This window comes from Athene cunicularia (genome assembly GCF_003259725.1).
Source record: "Athene cunicularia isolate RWA chromosome 1 unlocalized genomic scaffold, athCun1 chr1_part1, whole genome shotgun sequence".
In the NCBI taxonomy this organism is placed as follows: domain Eukaryota; kingdom Metazoa; phylum Chordata; class Aves; order Strigiformes; family Strigidae; genus Athene; species Athene cunicularia.
In genome coordinates this window covers 21,362,110-21,379,439 of record NW_020799091.1, presented here as the reverse complement: position 1 = coordinate 21,379,439, position 17,330 = coordinate 21,362,110, and the positions used below count along the sequence as shown (strand labels likewise).

The 17,330-nt window shown below is 40.0% G+C and overlaps 1 protein-coding gene across 1 annotated transcript in view; it reads left to right on the top strand.

Moving 5' to 3' along the window:
• Window positions 1-246: 246 nt before the first annotated feature.
• The window catches only part of FLT1 (fms related tyrosine kinase 1), a 100,181-nt gene continuing 83,097 nt past the window's right edge, over window positions 247-17,330 (top strand). Inside the window, exons 1-3 of the mRNA XM_026858330.1 lie at window positions 247-339; window positions 638-858; window positions 11,300-11,424. Of these exons, the coding sequence (XP_026714131.1) occupies window positions 645-858; window positions 11,300-11,424 (339 nt within the window). The 5' untranslated portion in view covers window positions 247-339; window positions 638-644. The remainder of the gene's footprint in view (window positions 340-637; window positions 859-11,299; window positions 11,425-17,330) is intronic.

Below are 17,330 nucleotides of genomic sequence, written 5' to 3'. Positions count from 1 at the left end.
GCAAAGTCATTGACCAAAACTTGCATAGCTTTCTTCCCTACTTTCTTTCCTGAGTAATTCTTGTGGAAGATTATGTGAGTCCTGAGAGCAGGATTTTTCCTCTGAGGAAGCGAGCATGTGGGGTGAGGGGGCAGCCCATTTTCTTTGCTTTCTTCTTCCAGTATAGCATCATAAATGTGAGTGGACTGGGAACAGGATGATTTGTCATTGTTAATGTTGTTTTTTTTTCTTTGTTTTTCTAGGGTCTAGTTCAGGATCAAAATTTAAAGTTCCTGAGCTGAGTATAAATGGCACACAGCACGTTGTTCAAGCAGGCCAGAATTTAAGTCTCACCTGCAGGTAACCAGCTGAGTTTGATTCTGATAATTTGGCTGGGAGTTCATACACCTGACACTTTCTTTTTTTTGGTAACTGAAATTAGACAAAAATGAAACCTTATGTTGTGGGGAAAGGTGGGGAGTGAACTTCAATGGCAATTGTTTAATAGTTCTTTGTTGTTTCTGTTGTTGTTTTTGGAAAACAAGATAAAAGAGAACCCCAGAAATAGCCTGATATAATAAAAAAGAAAGCTTGGGAACTGGAGCTATATAATTGCAGCCCAACATAATTGTTTCTGCTTCCTTATCTGTATTTGCAGGGGGGAAATGGTTCATTCATGGACTTTGCCTGAAACGCTAAGTAAGGATAGCAAAAGGCTGAAAGTAATTAAATATGCCTGTGGAAGGAATGGGAAGCAGTCTTGCAGCAGTCTGACCTTGAGCAGAACTCAAGCAAGTGACACTGGAAACTATAGCTGCAAATACCCAACAAGTCCAGCAAAAAAGAAGAAGGAATCTACAGTCTATGTATTTATTAACGGTAAGATTATGGTTTTTAACACTTGTTGGTACTTGCACTTCAATACAGCAAAATGGATAAATAAGGCAGTTCAGCTGTGGTTAAATACAGCTGATTTTTTTTCCAGATCATTGATATTTTCAGCCTTGCAAAATGTCATGATAATTTACCAACTAATATATAAAATCTGTTTTCTCAGAGCTTGGAAATACAACTGCTAGTGTTTTATCTGTTAGGGGAAAAAAATGAAGACAGAAAAAGACACAATCCAACCAGTCTACTAGAGTAAATGGAACTCCACATGGAAGTAAACTAAAAGTGAATCTATGAAATGAGTATCAGAGAAACCATATCTTATAGAATTGGATGATGATTGCTGAAAACCATGTATCTGGTACAATGTCCACTTTAACCTGTTTGTGTACAAGTATAGATTTCCAGGCAGCTGAAGGATCCCAAAGCTGTCTATACAGATCATTGAATAATCTCATGCTGTAGAAAATTACTATTTTCCTGTTAAGTCACATTCAAAAATGTACTACTCTCTAGTCCACATAACACAGATTGTAAAAATCTAGAAAAAATGAAATCAAACTAAACACAGAAATGTATTCAGCAAACAAGTATTGTGTAAAGTATGGGAAATGCTGGAATTAGGTCAGTTAGACTATAACAGAAATTGCTTTCTGATCCTGTTTTCTTCCAGGATATTAATCAGATACTTCTCAGAACAGTTGAATTCAATAGACACAATAATGAAGGATGAAATGATAAACAATTTAGGGATCTAATTTTATATTTTAGTTTTTCTTAATTTTGTCAGAATAAAATGAATAGATTAAGATGTCAGGATTCACAGATTTTGGAAGCCCATATTACAGAGAATGTGCAACTGGAAGTTTTCCAAATTACGTGTCTGCTTCTTCTAATGAGTTCACATAAGAGTGAATTAGCTTTTGTTTTCATTTTGTGACATGAAAAGTGGGACTGGTGCTGTGAAAAAGCTGAATGAAGTGGACCTCTCGCTACAGTTATACAAAATAAGATAGCTCCTCCCATTATTGTGTCTTGCTTTATTGAGAATTATTGGATAATTCATGTTGTTCATCCTGCTTTCCTTCATCTGAAATATAACACAGAGTGTTTTTCTCACCCAACTATTTTCATATAATTCACTGGATATCCAACTACAGATGCATCTTTGGAAGCATAACTGAAGCATGTTATTAATTTAGTGACCGATATTTCCTGCTGCCTAGGAAAACTTACGGTTTTCTTGGATGACTTTTGCAAGTTTCCCATCATGGAACCTTCCTGAACCTCCCACCTTGCATGTCATATCTGTCTGAGATCTACCCACAATCGTCTCCATTCACCACATGAGAAAAACAAGGATGGTTGTGACTCTGACTGAGAACCTCTCTGCTAAACCGTCTTTACGATATAAGAGATTCCTTTACATTTGCTTGGTCTCTTTTCTGTTTGAAGTGTTAATTTTTCTGGATCCTGAATTTTTACAAATGGAAGACACATCCAGTCTTTCTAACTCTTCACTGCTTCCCAAGTTGTATGTAGCTTACTTGCATCTGAAAGAGATACTCGATTAGACATATCTGAACCAAGGTTATCTGCCTAATTCACATGGTGATGCAAGAGAAACATATCATTGGAGAACTAGTTTTTGGACAGCCCCTTTCCCCTCTCTTCCCCCACAGTAATCAGTTAAGGAAGACTGCCTGAGTGTCTTGGTTTTGTTGATTTTTTCAAGGACATTCAGTCATTAAATGTTGATGTCTCTTCTCCTACCTTACTTGCCAAAAAGCAGTAAAATGTTTAAGGGACAAACCTGTATCAATATTAGAATTAGTTGGCTTCTTAGTTTTCTGAATTTGTCGATCCTTTTGATTGAAAACCAATTTCTTAATGCTCAAGTGTTGATTGTGTCCTAGAAAGCACATATGACAGTTTGGGCAAACTACTGATAACCATTTAATGCCTGTTGAAAGTGTCACTCTGCCCTAAGGTGTGGAAAGATATATAAAGTCCTCCAAAAATTTACAATTTCAGGAAGAATTGTTGAGTAGATTGAAAAGAAACATGATACTGAGTACCAAAACGCACCTTTTCTGGTCCATGTAGCATTAGCATTTAGAAAGAGAATACTTAAGAATATCTAAATATGAGTCATTGCTTCTGTGAACATGCATGAAATTCAATTATCTGGCTCAAGTGGGGGTGAGATGGGGATTACAAAATCCTCCATGAAGACTACCTTTCTTGAGTTTACTTTTAAATGAATTTGTGGGTGATTAGGAAATAAACATTTGTAAGATTTGGGTCCCTCCTAGTTTTGTATTGTTTCCTGTGGCAGGACATTGTGTCAGTCCATTTCCCATATTAGCTCCATGTGGATCACTGAGGTGCTTGTTTCCCATGTCTTAGCATGCTGCAGATGAGAACAAATAGTTGCTATTTACAAACATAAAATCCAAATCAGGAAAGTTGATATTGTTTGTACAGGAAGTCATCACTTATTGTTTTTAAAACGTTATTCATTTCCGTAATTAGAGTGATACTGAATATGAACTGGATTTTTTTTTTTTTAAAAAAAAAAGGACAATAAACTCAGTAAGTCCTTTGCTTCAGTAATGAGTGTATGCTATAGTAGAAGATGAGCTTCTGTAGACAAACACATCATGCAGGACCATGAGAAGGAGACTATCCCACATGCCCCAGGATGACTTGAAGCATTTCTGAAGTGCTGAGTTTGGGTGATCAAGAACAGCCAGACTGGTGACTTCTCTTGCTGGAACTAGTCTTGACACCATCCTTCTTTCAGCTGGAGAGGTCACTACTGAGTTGCACACGGGAGTGAGCGCAGAGCGTGTGCCGCAGCAACTCTTGACCACACACAGCTCAGGAATTGAGACATCAAGCAAGGGAAATGAATTCTCTTAAGAGCCTTGGACTTTGCTCTAAGAAAACTGATGGCCTGCCTTCCACCACGAGCCATGGGAAAAATATGAAATGAAGCAAAGCCTCTTTGCCAATTTCTTCACTGTCTCAGACCCGAAAGTGCTCAGATCTTTGTTTTGTTACACAGCTGCAGCCTAGTAGTAAAATGGAAAGATTTGTAATGAACGCTCACTGTGTACATTCACGTGAGGCATGGGGAATTTTCTGCTTGAAAAGAGGTAATTACAGAATAAAGACATTTAAGAAACATCAAATTATCAGCAGGCTGTTTTGAAACCTATGTAGATTTCCCTGAGGACACTGCTAAAGGCTTTTCTTTCTGCCTGCCTTTGTTCTGGTATTTCCAGGACACTCTTCTCCAGTTGCTGGGGCTCATTCACTTTCTTAAAAAATGCGCAGTTCTCTTCATTATCTACTCTCATCACCTTTTGCCTTTGATCAGTTGTTCCTATGATATGACAGAGGAAAAGCATATAAGTTGTTACATTGATATATCAAGGTTAGATTTTTGCAAGAATTTAAACAAACTGATTCAAGTTGAAGTGTTGTTACTTCCTGTGATGAAGACAGCTTTCAGCTATTAGTATACAAGAGTAATGTCTTAATTCTGCTGCAACAGAGAATTCTTTTCTAAGTGAAGTTGTACTTGGCTTTAGGGTATTAGCCCATTTCTTAGTCAATGTTCTCCTCTCCTCAAACTCCTGCTGTGCATGTCTTCTAACCACATACTTTTCCTTGCAAAATGAGATGTGTACTGGTACTTCAGTCAAGCACCATTCAAAGTATTCTGTTTTAAAATCAGACCTCTAGGCTGAGTCAGTTGTCTGTTCTCTTTCTGTACTTAACAGAGAGAAAAAAGGACCTTCTGATATGTGTTGCTCATCACTGACTTTACAAGGAATTTGGAGAACAAGCTTAGAATAGGTGTCTTGCTTTGAGATGGTTTAAGTCGGGTGAGACAAATCAGAGCTGGGTAATGAAAGGTACAGGTCCTGAGAGTACTTGTACTCACAAATGCCTAGAATGTAAAACATGTTCACCGGTTTCGGATATTTGACTTGAGATGCGTCTCAGGTTGGACAGTCCAAAATGAAGTGTTTTCGCATTAGTGAGTGGTTCAAAATGTAAGCCTTTGAAGTGCCAAAACATCTGGGGTTTTGAGTGCTTTTTCAAACTCTGGAGTTGTACTCAGCAAGTGCTGAGTGTATGGCATCTCCCTGGGAGGTCCACTTGTTGACAGATAGTTGGATACAGCCCCAGAACTGACATGAATTTAAGATTTAGCTTGAATGGATTGACTCCTGTAACCCTAAAGGTACTATGCTGCAGAACAGGGAGGACATCAAAAGAGTTCCCCGAAAGGGTCTCTTATGATCAGAAGCATTGAAGTCAAAATAATTCAACAGGTGAAAAAAGCAGTAAGACAAAACTCCCTGAAAGGGAGATTTTCTTCTTTTTCCTTTTTCTTCTTCTTATTCAGAAACAAGGTACTGACAGAAGAACCTTCTGAGGCCTGGGAAATTTCCTCCTCTGCCTTTTTTCTGTCTTTGCTTTTGGCACAGTTTTAACATATCAGTAGTACAGTTTTGGCTTACACTGTCAGAGTCAATAATATGATAATGCTTCTGATATGAAAAGGAAACTAGTTGAAATTAAACTATGCTACAGCTGTATCAAGTATGCAGACACATTTTTAGTGTCTAATGAGGTTCCTGTTGCAAAACAGAGCCCTCTAGGACTTGCTGACGTCAATCCCCTATAACTGCTGTGCTTTTGTCATGATGGGTACATGGACTTCACATTATAGTACACTGTGTTGAGTGGAGCACGTGTGGATGCCTTGGCAGCATCAAAGGCCATATGCTAAGCCCTTCAAGATCCTTTGTCCTCATCAAGGCTTATAGCTCCTACTGAAACAGAAATACATTTCCAAGATGAACCATCATGAGGGAGGGATACATCTGAAAAAGTGTTCCTAATGTCCATTAGCCTTTCTAAAGATTGCTTTCTGAGCATCGTAATTGCTCTGGTATGGATTTCCTGACTAATGTGGGTAAGAATATTTCTTCTTAAGAGTTTTAACAATGTTTTATGTGTGTTATGGACCTACATAGTGATAGCATAGTATAACTAGCCCTAAAGGAAAACAAACGAAAATCACTGTACAATTATGCTAGCAATACTTTGTGTCTGAATGTGTTCCAGATATATTCTTTTTATTTTTTCCTGGACTTCTGTGATTATTAATTTATATCTCAAGTCTTCCTTCAAGGTTTAGTAATCATTTGTATTTGAAAAGTAGTATTTTACAGGCTAAGAAGAGGGAAGTGTGGAAGAGCCCTTCTTTCAGATAAGTGTTGTGCTTCCAGACATACAGAATGGGATTTTTTTTCTTAAGGCATATAGACACCTACCTGTGAGCAAGTTGAATAGGTGCATTTCCTAGAGCATGATTCATCTCATTGTAAAAGAGATGTCTAAAACAGGTCAGATGAGTCCCATGGCAGAATTCCCCCTTTCTCCCCAGTGACAACACTAGCATTTTGGTCACCTAACTCAGTGATGAATGTCTATACTTTAGATGTGTGAGATGAGACCCTCTCTTGGTGGGTTCTCCTTGAATTGCTTCTGAACAGCCCTACTAATTTATCTGGGATAAATAAGGTTAGGGTGAATCCCTACAATGGAAAGGGGAATTTGGCAATTGGCTCATTAACTTTAATGAAGTTTGTATGTCTGTACTTCAGGAAAAACTTTGGTCCTCTTCAGGTGCATAAGGGAAAGGGTGTTATGTGAATTTGAGGGAATTGTTTCGGCTCTTTTAGCTTGAAAAAAGTCTTAATGATGAGCCAAGTGTAAGTAGTTCTTTTCAAACAACTTCAGAGGACAAGCTTTCAGAGATTTCAAGGAGCTCAGATTTTCCTGCAGAGACTTTCTTCTTGCAAATGTATTTGTAAGTACTCCGATTTACATAGCTCAGATTATTTTAAAAAAAAACCCAAACCCAAGAACAGTAGCTGAAGCTTGTGGAAATAAAGAACCTCTCCATCTTTTCTGAATTTGGCAGTTCAGTGTTGGCTAATTTAGTTGTTTGTGCAAACCCCATAAATAGCCTAGACAAGTTACTGATACCAGACATAATTGCTTGTGTTAAGTCTCTTATCAAGTTTGTATCTGGCTGCCAACCAGCTTAATAAAAAAGCTGCTATTTGTGTTCTTTAACAATATAGCAAGTGACCTTCATGGATCTTGTGATTTCATGAATGCTCTTTGTGGTTTCATGTTGACTGTAACTGGGAGATATTGTAAGGAACAGTCAAATCAGCACACAGTCATTAATTCCAGGCACAGTTTAAAAATACACTAAACTGAATTTTAGGTAACCTTTAGCATATGCAAATATTCTGTCTGTCCATCTTTCATTTCACTACCTTTGCAGACAGCTCTGAAGAAAAAAAAAAAAAGATTCAAAAAACAAGGTCAAACATCTTAGATCGTCCATTCCAAATCCCAGTGGAGCTGAATGTGTAACTTGGTCTTCAAGATAGGTCAATCCATGACGTTTCTTTTATGTCTAAAGCTGAACATAAAAGTGAGTGAAGCTGTCCCAAGGTAGGAGGTTAGGTCATGCCAGATGCATTGGCATCCAGCTGTTCAGGGAAGGATGGCATTTACTTTGCCTGGGGAAGGAATGGAAGAAAATGTGGCAGGAGCTGCTGGCAATAGCCAAGGCTACGATGGGAGCGATAGAAGAAGAAAGAAGCAAGGAATGCTATCTGGGGCTATCTGGGGCACAGAAAGATTCTACATCGTTGGCGTATGATGGCATAACCTGTCCTGGTGCTACTGTGGGTTTGGCTTTGCCTGATCCAGGCTGGTAAAGCCTGCACTAGATTCTGGTCTTGAGGCACTGAGAGTATCCCCTTTGGCCATTAAGACGGAAGGAGAATAAAATCAAAGGGAATCAGGAAAAGCCTCCACACTCATTATGAAAACAAAACTGTGCTAGGAAACATGATGCGTATTTCTTTTAATCAAAAGCAGGAAGACATTTGGAGCACTTGGGGCCATCGATTGCCCTCTAGCCCATGGCGGAAGTCCCCGGTGATGTCAATGGGAGCTCTGCACGCGAATAGCGGGGGCACGAAGACGCCTTGGCGTACCACTGCAGGGAGTGCACCAAGAAAGGCTGTGACTGAGCTTTAAAGCCTACCAAGAGCAGCCAGAGTGTTTAGTTGACTTTTATAGAACACTTCGTGGACTTCTTCAGACACGAATATGCATTTCCATTGAAGAAGAAGAAAAAAAAGCCAATGTAGTGTTTTGTGCTCTTTTCCTGTCCCTGCCTTCGGATGGGCAGGAATCCTGTAAGGTCTGAACCGCACAGCCCCCACTGCCTCGATACTGGCATTAGTCAGTGGTGACACTGTGTCTGCAGACAGCACCGGTAGTCCCCAGAACAGCTCTTCCTCACACTTGTAATGATCTGGAGATTATGATACAGGAAACTACTTTGCAAAGCTAGCTGGTTTTGGGCAGGAGCTCTTAATTTTGTGACAAAGACAAATGAGTCTTTGGGGAGTAGTAAATCCATTTGTCTGGTGATGTTAAGAGGTAGGTGACCTCTTCTATGGCTGCAGCCCCTGAAACAAAAAAGGTTCTTTTCACCATGCTACAAACAGGTTCAATCTTGGTCTTTCCTTGAATCGTACTGCAGAGGAAACGTCAGCCTAACAAGTCCTTAGGGTATTTTTTATTACATATGCATCCTCTATTACTCATAAGTTCCTTTTGCAATCTCAGTCAACATTTAACACTTATTATTAAATAAAGCATTGTTGCTTTCATTTCAGAAAGTTTATGTAACAGTTTCATTAAACCTCTTTAGTAAAACTTTTTCTGTATCCTGGGGTATTTTTGAGATACTCTACCTTAGGATTCTCCCCAGTATAAATTAGAATAGAATTTGCTTCTCTTTCTGTTTGATGTCTCAAACAAAAAATATTATTGCATATAATAAGAAAATAAGTTCCTAAGGGCAAAACAGTTTTATGACACTGGAAAGTACAGACCTTACTTTTGAAAGAAAAGCAAAAGTAAGGTATTTGAAGAACTACTTGAGTGAACATAGGTCAACATGCAGAAGTCTGGGATCAGAACACTTAAAAGAAGTGTTACATTTTTTTTTAAAGGATCAGTTCTTGCTAGCTTTACTCATTTCTTATCCAAGAAATTTTTCCATTGTTATTTGTAAGATTTTTGACTGAGTAAAAATAGTAGGATTTGCCTGAAAAAACATTAGAACTGTAGATAAGCATGGAATTAATATCTCAATGTTCTGGGTTTTTTTAAGAGTTAAAAACCAAACCTTATGTGAATTTTGAGGTAGTTTATCTGCAATGTGAGTCAAACCAGACCTTCAGATTTGAACACCTGCAAAGAAGATTTGGAGCCAGAACCTGTGGTTTGAGCCCCTCTTTGTTAAGTGGTCCAAACAATAGCAGCAGCAGCAATATTCCCTGTTCCCAGCGCAAGCTATTTATGACAATGTCCTTTGTTAAAGGGATTGTTTGAGGGACGGTAAATTACTCTGCCAAGCTTTAGTTATTGAGTCGAAAGGAATTAGTGTTTTCCTGGCATTTTCATTTACCTTGTCATTTAAAAAAGAGACATATAGGTATTGTGATAGTGGGGAGGAGGAGAATAATTAACTCTTGCTAGTCCATATTATCAGAGTTGAAAATATGGCTGGATAATCACAGTAGATTCTTCTGGTGAAGTCAGTGTGTCTTTTTCCTATCAGTTTCCTTTCAAGAGAACAGGAACACGTCCTGTGTAGGGGTTTCCTGATAAGTGAATTTTACCTCGCTTCCCATATAATTTCTTCTGCTGGTGATAATAAAATAATGCCCTGAAATAAGAAAAACATATTTCAGGAGTAGCAATGATGCTGTAATAGGAAAAACGTACTTCAATTGTCCTGGATTTCAAAGGAGATACCAAAGTACTGCAATTGATATTGAGTGATATTTTCAAATATTTAATAATACTTTGCTGAACTGGTTTAGATACAAGTAAGCAAAAGATTGATTTGAAGACTTTGTCTAGTTTGCACTATGGACAGGGTTATAGAATCACAGAATTATCTAGGTTAGAAAGGACCCTGGAGATCATCTAGTCAAACCGTTCTCCTAGCACAGTTCCCACCTACAGCATATCCTTAAGCTCTAAATCAACCCTACTCTCGAACACCTCCAGGGATGGGGACTCCACCACCTCCCTGGGCAGCCCATTCCAATGCCCAACGACCCCTTCTGGAAAGAAATGCTTCCTAATATCCAGTCTAAACCTTCCCTGGTGCAAGTTGAGGCCATTCCCTCTTGTCCTGTCGCTTTCTACTAGGCTAAAGAGACTCATCCCCAGCTCTCTGCACCCTCCTTTCAGGTATCTGTAGAGGGCGATGAGGTCTCCCCTCAGCCTCCTCTTCTCAGACTAAACACCCCCAGTTCCCTCAGCCGCTCCCCGTACGACCTGTGCTCCAGACCCTGCACCAGCTCCGTTGCCCTTCTCTGGACACGCTCGAGTCATTCAATGTCCTTTTTGTAGTGAGGGGCCCAAAACTGAACACAGGAATCGAGGGGCGGCCTCACCAGTGCCGAGTGCAGGGGTCAGATCCCTTCCCTGTCCCTGCTGGCCACGCTATTGCTGACACAAGCCAGGATGCCATTGGCCTTCTTGGCCCCCTGGGCACACTGCTGGCTCCTGTTCAGCCGGCTGTCAATCAACCCCCCCAGGTCCCTCTCTGACTGGCAGCTCTCCAGCCACTCCTCCCCAAGCCTGTAGCGCTGCTGGGGGTTGTTGTGGCCCAAGGGCAGCCCCCGGCATTTGGCCTTATGGAAACTCCTCCAGTTGGCCTCAGCCCATGGCTCCAGCCTGTCCAGGTCTCTCTGCAGAGCCTCCCTACCCTCGAGCAGATCAACACTCCCACCCAGCCTGGTGTCATCTGCAAACTGACTGAGGGTGCACTCGATCCCCTCCTCTAGATCATCAATAAAGATGTTAAACAGGAGTGGCCCCAACACTGAGCCCTGGGGGACACCACTCGTGACCGGCCACCAACTGGATTTAACTCCATTCACCACAACTCTTTGGGCCCGGCCATTCAGACAGTTTTTTACCCAGCGAAGTGTGCAATTGTCCAAGCCTCGAGCAGCCATTTTTGCCAGGAGAATGCTGTGGGAAATGGTGTCAAAAGCCTTGCTAAAGTCAAGGTAAATTACACCCACAGCCTTTCCCTCATCCAATAAGCAGGTCGTCCTGTTGTAGAAGGAGATCAGGTTTGTCAGGCAGGACCTGTCTTTCATAAACCCATGCTGACTGGGCCTGAGTGGTTAGTGTGTACTTTCAAGGCTGTATGCACCGTTAAAATTTCTATATGCTGTCTTAAGATTTCAGATATTAACCCTTCTTTTTTCTTCTCTTGCAGATACAGGCAATCCATTTGTAGAGATGCACAGTGATATACCTAAAATAATACACATGACTGTGGGAAGAGAAATGATCATTCCATGCAGAGTAACAGCACCAAACATTGCTGTTTCTTTAAAAAAGGTACCTCAATCCAAGCATGTTCTGAAAGTGTTATTGTGGATGATACTTTTTGTATGTTTGTTTGTTTGCAACTATTGTAATGCTTTTGGAATATTTTAACAATTTAGTATTTCTTAAACAGGGCTTCTGGGTGTGAGTGTGTTTATAAATATTCCAACTCTAGATGCTTCATCTCATATCCCACAGAAGGGCTTCATCAAACCTCTTACACCGGATGGGAATTTTCTGAAGAAACTTAAATTTTTCGTACCATTTTATTAAATCTTCACTAACAAAGGTTTCTTAAGACCAGGAAGGAATTTCTTGTTAGGAGAAGAGATTTCCTCCCACCTCTTCCCCTGCCCTTCCTCCCCTTTCCTCTTCTGTCCTCTGGAACAGCCAGTAAGTGCAGCCCCTGGAGACTTTCTGGGGCTGTACAAGGATCTCTGCAAGCCTTTGCCCTACCTCACTTCCACCAGCAACTTTGCTGTTTCCTTTTACATATGAGTGCACTCATCAGACAAGGGATGGCTTCTCTTTGTAGGGAAACTTGTGCAGAATTTGAGATAGTGAGGCCAGTTTTAGAAAAGCTAGATATTTTTCATGTTTTGGGGAAGCTATTTCTTTCCTAGGTGCCTTGAGAATTACACGGACAGCTAACTGACATACACGTATGTAGTAAAGTAGTCGATATCTGTGATGCTTCTTTTTTTAAACTTCCTTTGTTTGGCTTAAAATTTAGTAGAGGTGCCAGTGATATTTTGTTTCTAAATAAAGGGAGTTCTGTATATAGTGGCATAAATGTTCATCATTGTTACAAGGAAAAGAAATTTGTCTTTTTACAGAATAATATGCAACTGCCAAACAATACCACCATAAGATGTTTATCTAGATCGATACAAATCTTTGATTCCTCTTTGAGATTTACACCAGCCACAGTTTTGTTCCTGTGTTTTAACTTGACCTGGAGGTTTACAAATTCTATCCAGTGCTGCTTTGCTAATATACTGATTTTGCCTCCTCGTTTCCACCTGTTACATCACATGAAAGAAAGCAAAATGCAGAGAAAAGGAAGTAATCTGACCTAGGATGTTACCGTATGTGTGTGTACGCACATACAGTTCTCCTGCAAGAAGTACATCGGGGTGGATGATGCACACAAGATTCTGTGGCTATAGAATCAAAAGTAAATGAGGCTTGGCTTTCCGTAGTGTAGATGTTGTAAAGTGGGAACATACTTGGGCACTATAGTGTTGCATCTGAAATCTCAGGATATGAAATTCCTAACTGAGAAAATTCTTGTCAGTTTTCTCTCTTATTAAACGATATAACTTTTTTTTTTCTCCTTATTTGGAGGAGGTTGAGATGTGTCTACTCTCTTTTTCTATATCAACTTGCCTTTAGCTTGGGGTTGTGGTGGAAAGCCCATCTTTACACCATCAAAACCAGATGTAATATTCTGGGAAGGAGAAAAAGAAGGTGGAGCCAAGTCTTGAAAGAAAGGATTGGTTGCTTACATGCTTTGCATTCCAGGAAAAATAAATGTGTTGCCTAATTAATCCCAGAATTTCCTGAGGCATGTAAGCTACAATGCATTACATCATATCTTACTTTATTTATCATCTGTGACATCCTTATATGAAGATTCCAGCAAGTTTTTGCTCACATAGCAATTAAGAGATGTATTAAATGCATTTCACAGCTGCAGGCATACTACTTCTGGAGAGCTGGCAAAAGCTATTCTGTGTTTTCCATTCAGCAGTAAAGGAAGAAGTTGGTGTCCCCATAATGAAATCCTCTGGAGCTGGAAAGAAAATGCCAGCATTAGTTATTAGGTTCTGCATTCTATATTGACAGGAAGTAAAAACATGAAATATTTTTTTGTAATCTCCCCCTTCTGAAAGGACTCAGTATAGTTGCATGAGCGCTGCCTCCAGCATTTCGTTCTGTGCAGTGGTGCTACCTGTTAGTTTTAGTGGAGCAACGTGGGGAAAATCTATTGATCAACTTCAACACTACAAATTATTTTTTTTACTAAAACTTCATCTTTACCGTAGTAAACCTTTTTGAGATACTGTGTTGCTCTAATTTCCAGGCTGAACATCTGTACAAATTCTAATCTATGGCATGGCAATCATATACAACATAGGAGGAGTCTTAAAAATCAAGAAGCTAATAAAAAAGGGATCAGGAAGTGGGGATGGAGATTTTTATTCCTGTTTCATATCCAGAATTCAGGTCCTGTTATAACCTATACCTGCAACAGCTGATGGCCCTTTCTTGTCTTCATATGAAGACCTGTGAAATCTAATGCTCTGAAACGATCATTCCTATCAATATTATTTTGTCGGCCTCATTCAAGAGCCCTAAAATAAGATAAAACCTACTGAAACTAAGGTGTGCACTTCTCTTGCCTCTTCATTTGCTCCTATCTTGCTAAAAAGAGAATGCATCACCTTTTGGTACAATGATTTGATCCCTCTGTTTATTCTCCTTTTGGATTCTCTGTCATAAAGTCAGCAATGACATTCACAGGTATGGAGGTAAATAAGCTTCAGCTTAAGGAATAAAAAGAGGAAAAAAACCCAAGGATGTTGCAAGTCACACACCTGGACAGTCTGAATTCTTAATAATGCCACTTCATCCTTCCCAAATTGATGGAAGGGGAAGCATGAAAGAGAAGACAAGCATTCAAAATTCTAATGTAGATTTTTACTGTACTTTCAGCTGGCTCTTTCCAATACAATCTGCCTTTGGAGACATGGGGAACCACAGCTTGACTGTATACTCTTGACCATATGTATATACCCAAAACCGTGTGGTAGTACTGTGTTAATGCCACTGGGTACCAGAAAGGTTCAGTGGTTGGTGCTGAGCAAAGAAGGAGGCACAGCCTATACAAAAAGAAACCGAAGTCTAGTTTGAAACAAAGTACAAAGAAGGTAAAAGGCCAAGACTGCACTGGGAGCCGCAGTGATGTGGTTCATGCAGATAAGTATGTAGACAATAAGTTCCATGTTTACTGCAACAGTTGCAACAAATTGATTCTTTGAATACCGCTGGCTATCTGCTGGTACCCATCTGTAAGCTATTATTTTAGCTGGATTTATCCTCTGCTGCTTCAGTGGAAATCTCCCTGTTCCAACACTGTGTTTCTTCATAGGTTTTCTACAGCTCTCTATGATGACCAAATGGCTAAATTTTTTGACAAGACCCTGAACTACATTGGCCCTGCCTTAGATGGGGAACGGACCCGTGACCTCTAGAGGTCCCTTCCAACCTAAATTATTGTGTGATTCAGGGATCCTCTGTCCTGTACCATCCATGCAGTGATCATCATGGTGATGATGTCATGTCTCTCGGTGGTGTCCAGGAAGCTGGTTTAGGGCAGAGAAAAGCAACTGTGCTTCCCTGAGAGTGGGAAAAAGGTCATCTGAACCAGTGGGGTTGGCAGAGAACAGCGTGGAGCAGAGATGGGTAAGAAACTGAAGCAAGTAAGGAGAGAGTGTAGAGCTGTGAGGGTTAGCACCCAGCTGCTGGCCTCCGTTTCTTCTGAGGCAAAATCTGGTATTTCCACCCTCTGAAAGGGACTTGTTGCAGTATCTTGTTTCCTGCCCTGTGCCAACCCCCCCACACCCCCACCCCCCGAAATTAGCCAAAGACCAGCTGTGTCACAGTGGTCTTTTGCTAGTCATAGACTTCAGTTTTCTAAAGTTTTCCTTACAGTAACTTAAAAGTGAAAACTTATGCTTTCATGTGTGACTGCATGCAACTTCTTAGTCTCAATGCTGAAAAAAAAAAACAGAAAAAGATGTAGCTCTAGCTGTTTTCAATGTATGTCATACAAGTAAATTGTGCAGGCAAAGATTGCCTCTGGGGCAGGTGAACCTCTCGGATATGTGAACAACTCACAACATTAAGTGTTGCAAAACAGGATCATATTTATGAGCACTTAATTTCCGAGACCTGGACATTTCCTGTGTGTTTTGGTTACTTTCCCATTCCTGGAGTAAGGCTAATACAAATCCAGTAGTCCATTAATTAACTAATAAATGTGAAGTAAATGCATTCTGTGGGAAATACCAGTCTAGGGAGGCTCCGAGGCTCTGACTTGACTCTTTCTTCACGGTATATGTGAAAACCTCTGCAGGAATGTGTTCAGAAACACCAAATCATCAAGAGGACAAATCCAGTTGAAGCCCTCAAAAGCATAACTATGAACTAGTTAAACCAAAGCTTGAATATTTGTTGTATTTAGAACAGGAGTGGCAACAGAGCTCTTAGAGTCCAAGATATTGTTGAATGGTAGCCAGCAGGCTGTAACGTAATGGGCTTTACTTGTGTGTGTATGTAACACACACTTCCCCTGTGATTTGCATGCTTATTATAATGTCTTATCAGCTGTTGTAAAGATAAGAAATTCTACCACAGCATTTTGTGCTCTGTAATTATTGTTCATATGATTCATCATGCATTTCTGTCAGGCAAAATGGAATGATATGAGTGGAGGTGATCTCAAGTGCACTGAGTAGACAGTATTGAGGGTGCTGCATTTTGGAGAGATGCTGTACCATGCAGGAAAATGCTGGGCAGCTGCACTTCCCCCAGCATCTGGCAGCTACCCATGCTGGCTTTGGCCATAGGAAGGAGAGGGCTGGCCAACACGTAAGTCCCCTGCTCCAGTAAAGGGCAAGAAAAAGATGAAGGGAATGTAGTGAGACTGGGTGCATGGTGAGACGTGATGTGCTGCAAGGTCCTTAGTTGATGTGGTCTTTGCTTAGGGCACTTACTCAAACTCTGCTCTATGCCATCTTTAAAGACATGTTATTTTGACCATAACAGCAGGCTTTATAAAAGTAGAGTCACATCCTTGCTTTGTACTTACGGCTGATCTCTGTGTTATCCAAATGGTGGTATTTATTCCATCAGTAAGGCATAACAAAAAGACGTGATGTCAAAACAAGAGGTCTTGTCTGAGCTTCAATGCCTATGTCATGCTTTGCCTTTTCATGGTTTCTTGATGCCTTATTAAAATGGGGCTTAAAACTTAAAGGATCCTAATGTAAAATATAATTGGTACCGCTGACAAATTGAATATTTGATCCCACGTGGCAATATGTTAGTCTGTATCAGATTTCAGGTCTTAAGTTTAAAAACACCTGATGGCTTTATGCCAGCTACTTGTTGGGTCCTCAGCTTCTGAGGGGCTGAAAAGTGCCAATTTTTTTAAAATGTGCTGAATACTTTTTCTGTGGAAATGTGATATATTTTGTGTTTCAAGGTGTCCTTTTGAAATCTCCAGTCAATATGACTTTCCTCATTCAGTATGATCAGTAGTTCTCAATAAAAGGAAGCTTTGTGGCTTTAAAATTTGCACTTCATGTTGTAAGTAATGACTTAGTGAAGTGTACTCTGTGATCTGTCCAGCTTTGGAACAGTCATTCATGTCCTTAACTTTTTTTCTAAACAGTCCAGACCTTTAGGCAGCATAAACGTGAGAAGCATCAGATTGAATCCTGGCAGGAATTTGTAAAGCCATGAAATGACAGCAAATTAAGTCCATTTGTCACCTCCGTTGAAAAATGTGTATTTGTGTTGCAGTGGTGAAACCAGGCTACTTAATTGCAAAGGTCTGCCAAGACGACCACTTTAGCTGCCAACCAGGAGCCAACAGAATAGCAGCCCAAAGTGCTGAGGCTAATGATAATGTCATTCTATTGTGTCATAAATTACATCCTGTTATAAATAATGAAATCTTAGAAACAAATAAAACATTCACATTCTTCACCCAGATTTTTCCTCTATTTTGTGATGAAAATGTGACTTGAAAAATCTGCATAATTAAGTGTCATCCTTTCTCCTTTGATTGGCATTTTTTAGGGTGTTTTTTTCCCATTCCTTTTTATTAGGCTGCTTTGATTAGAGAG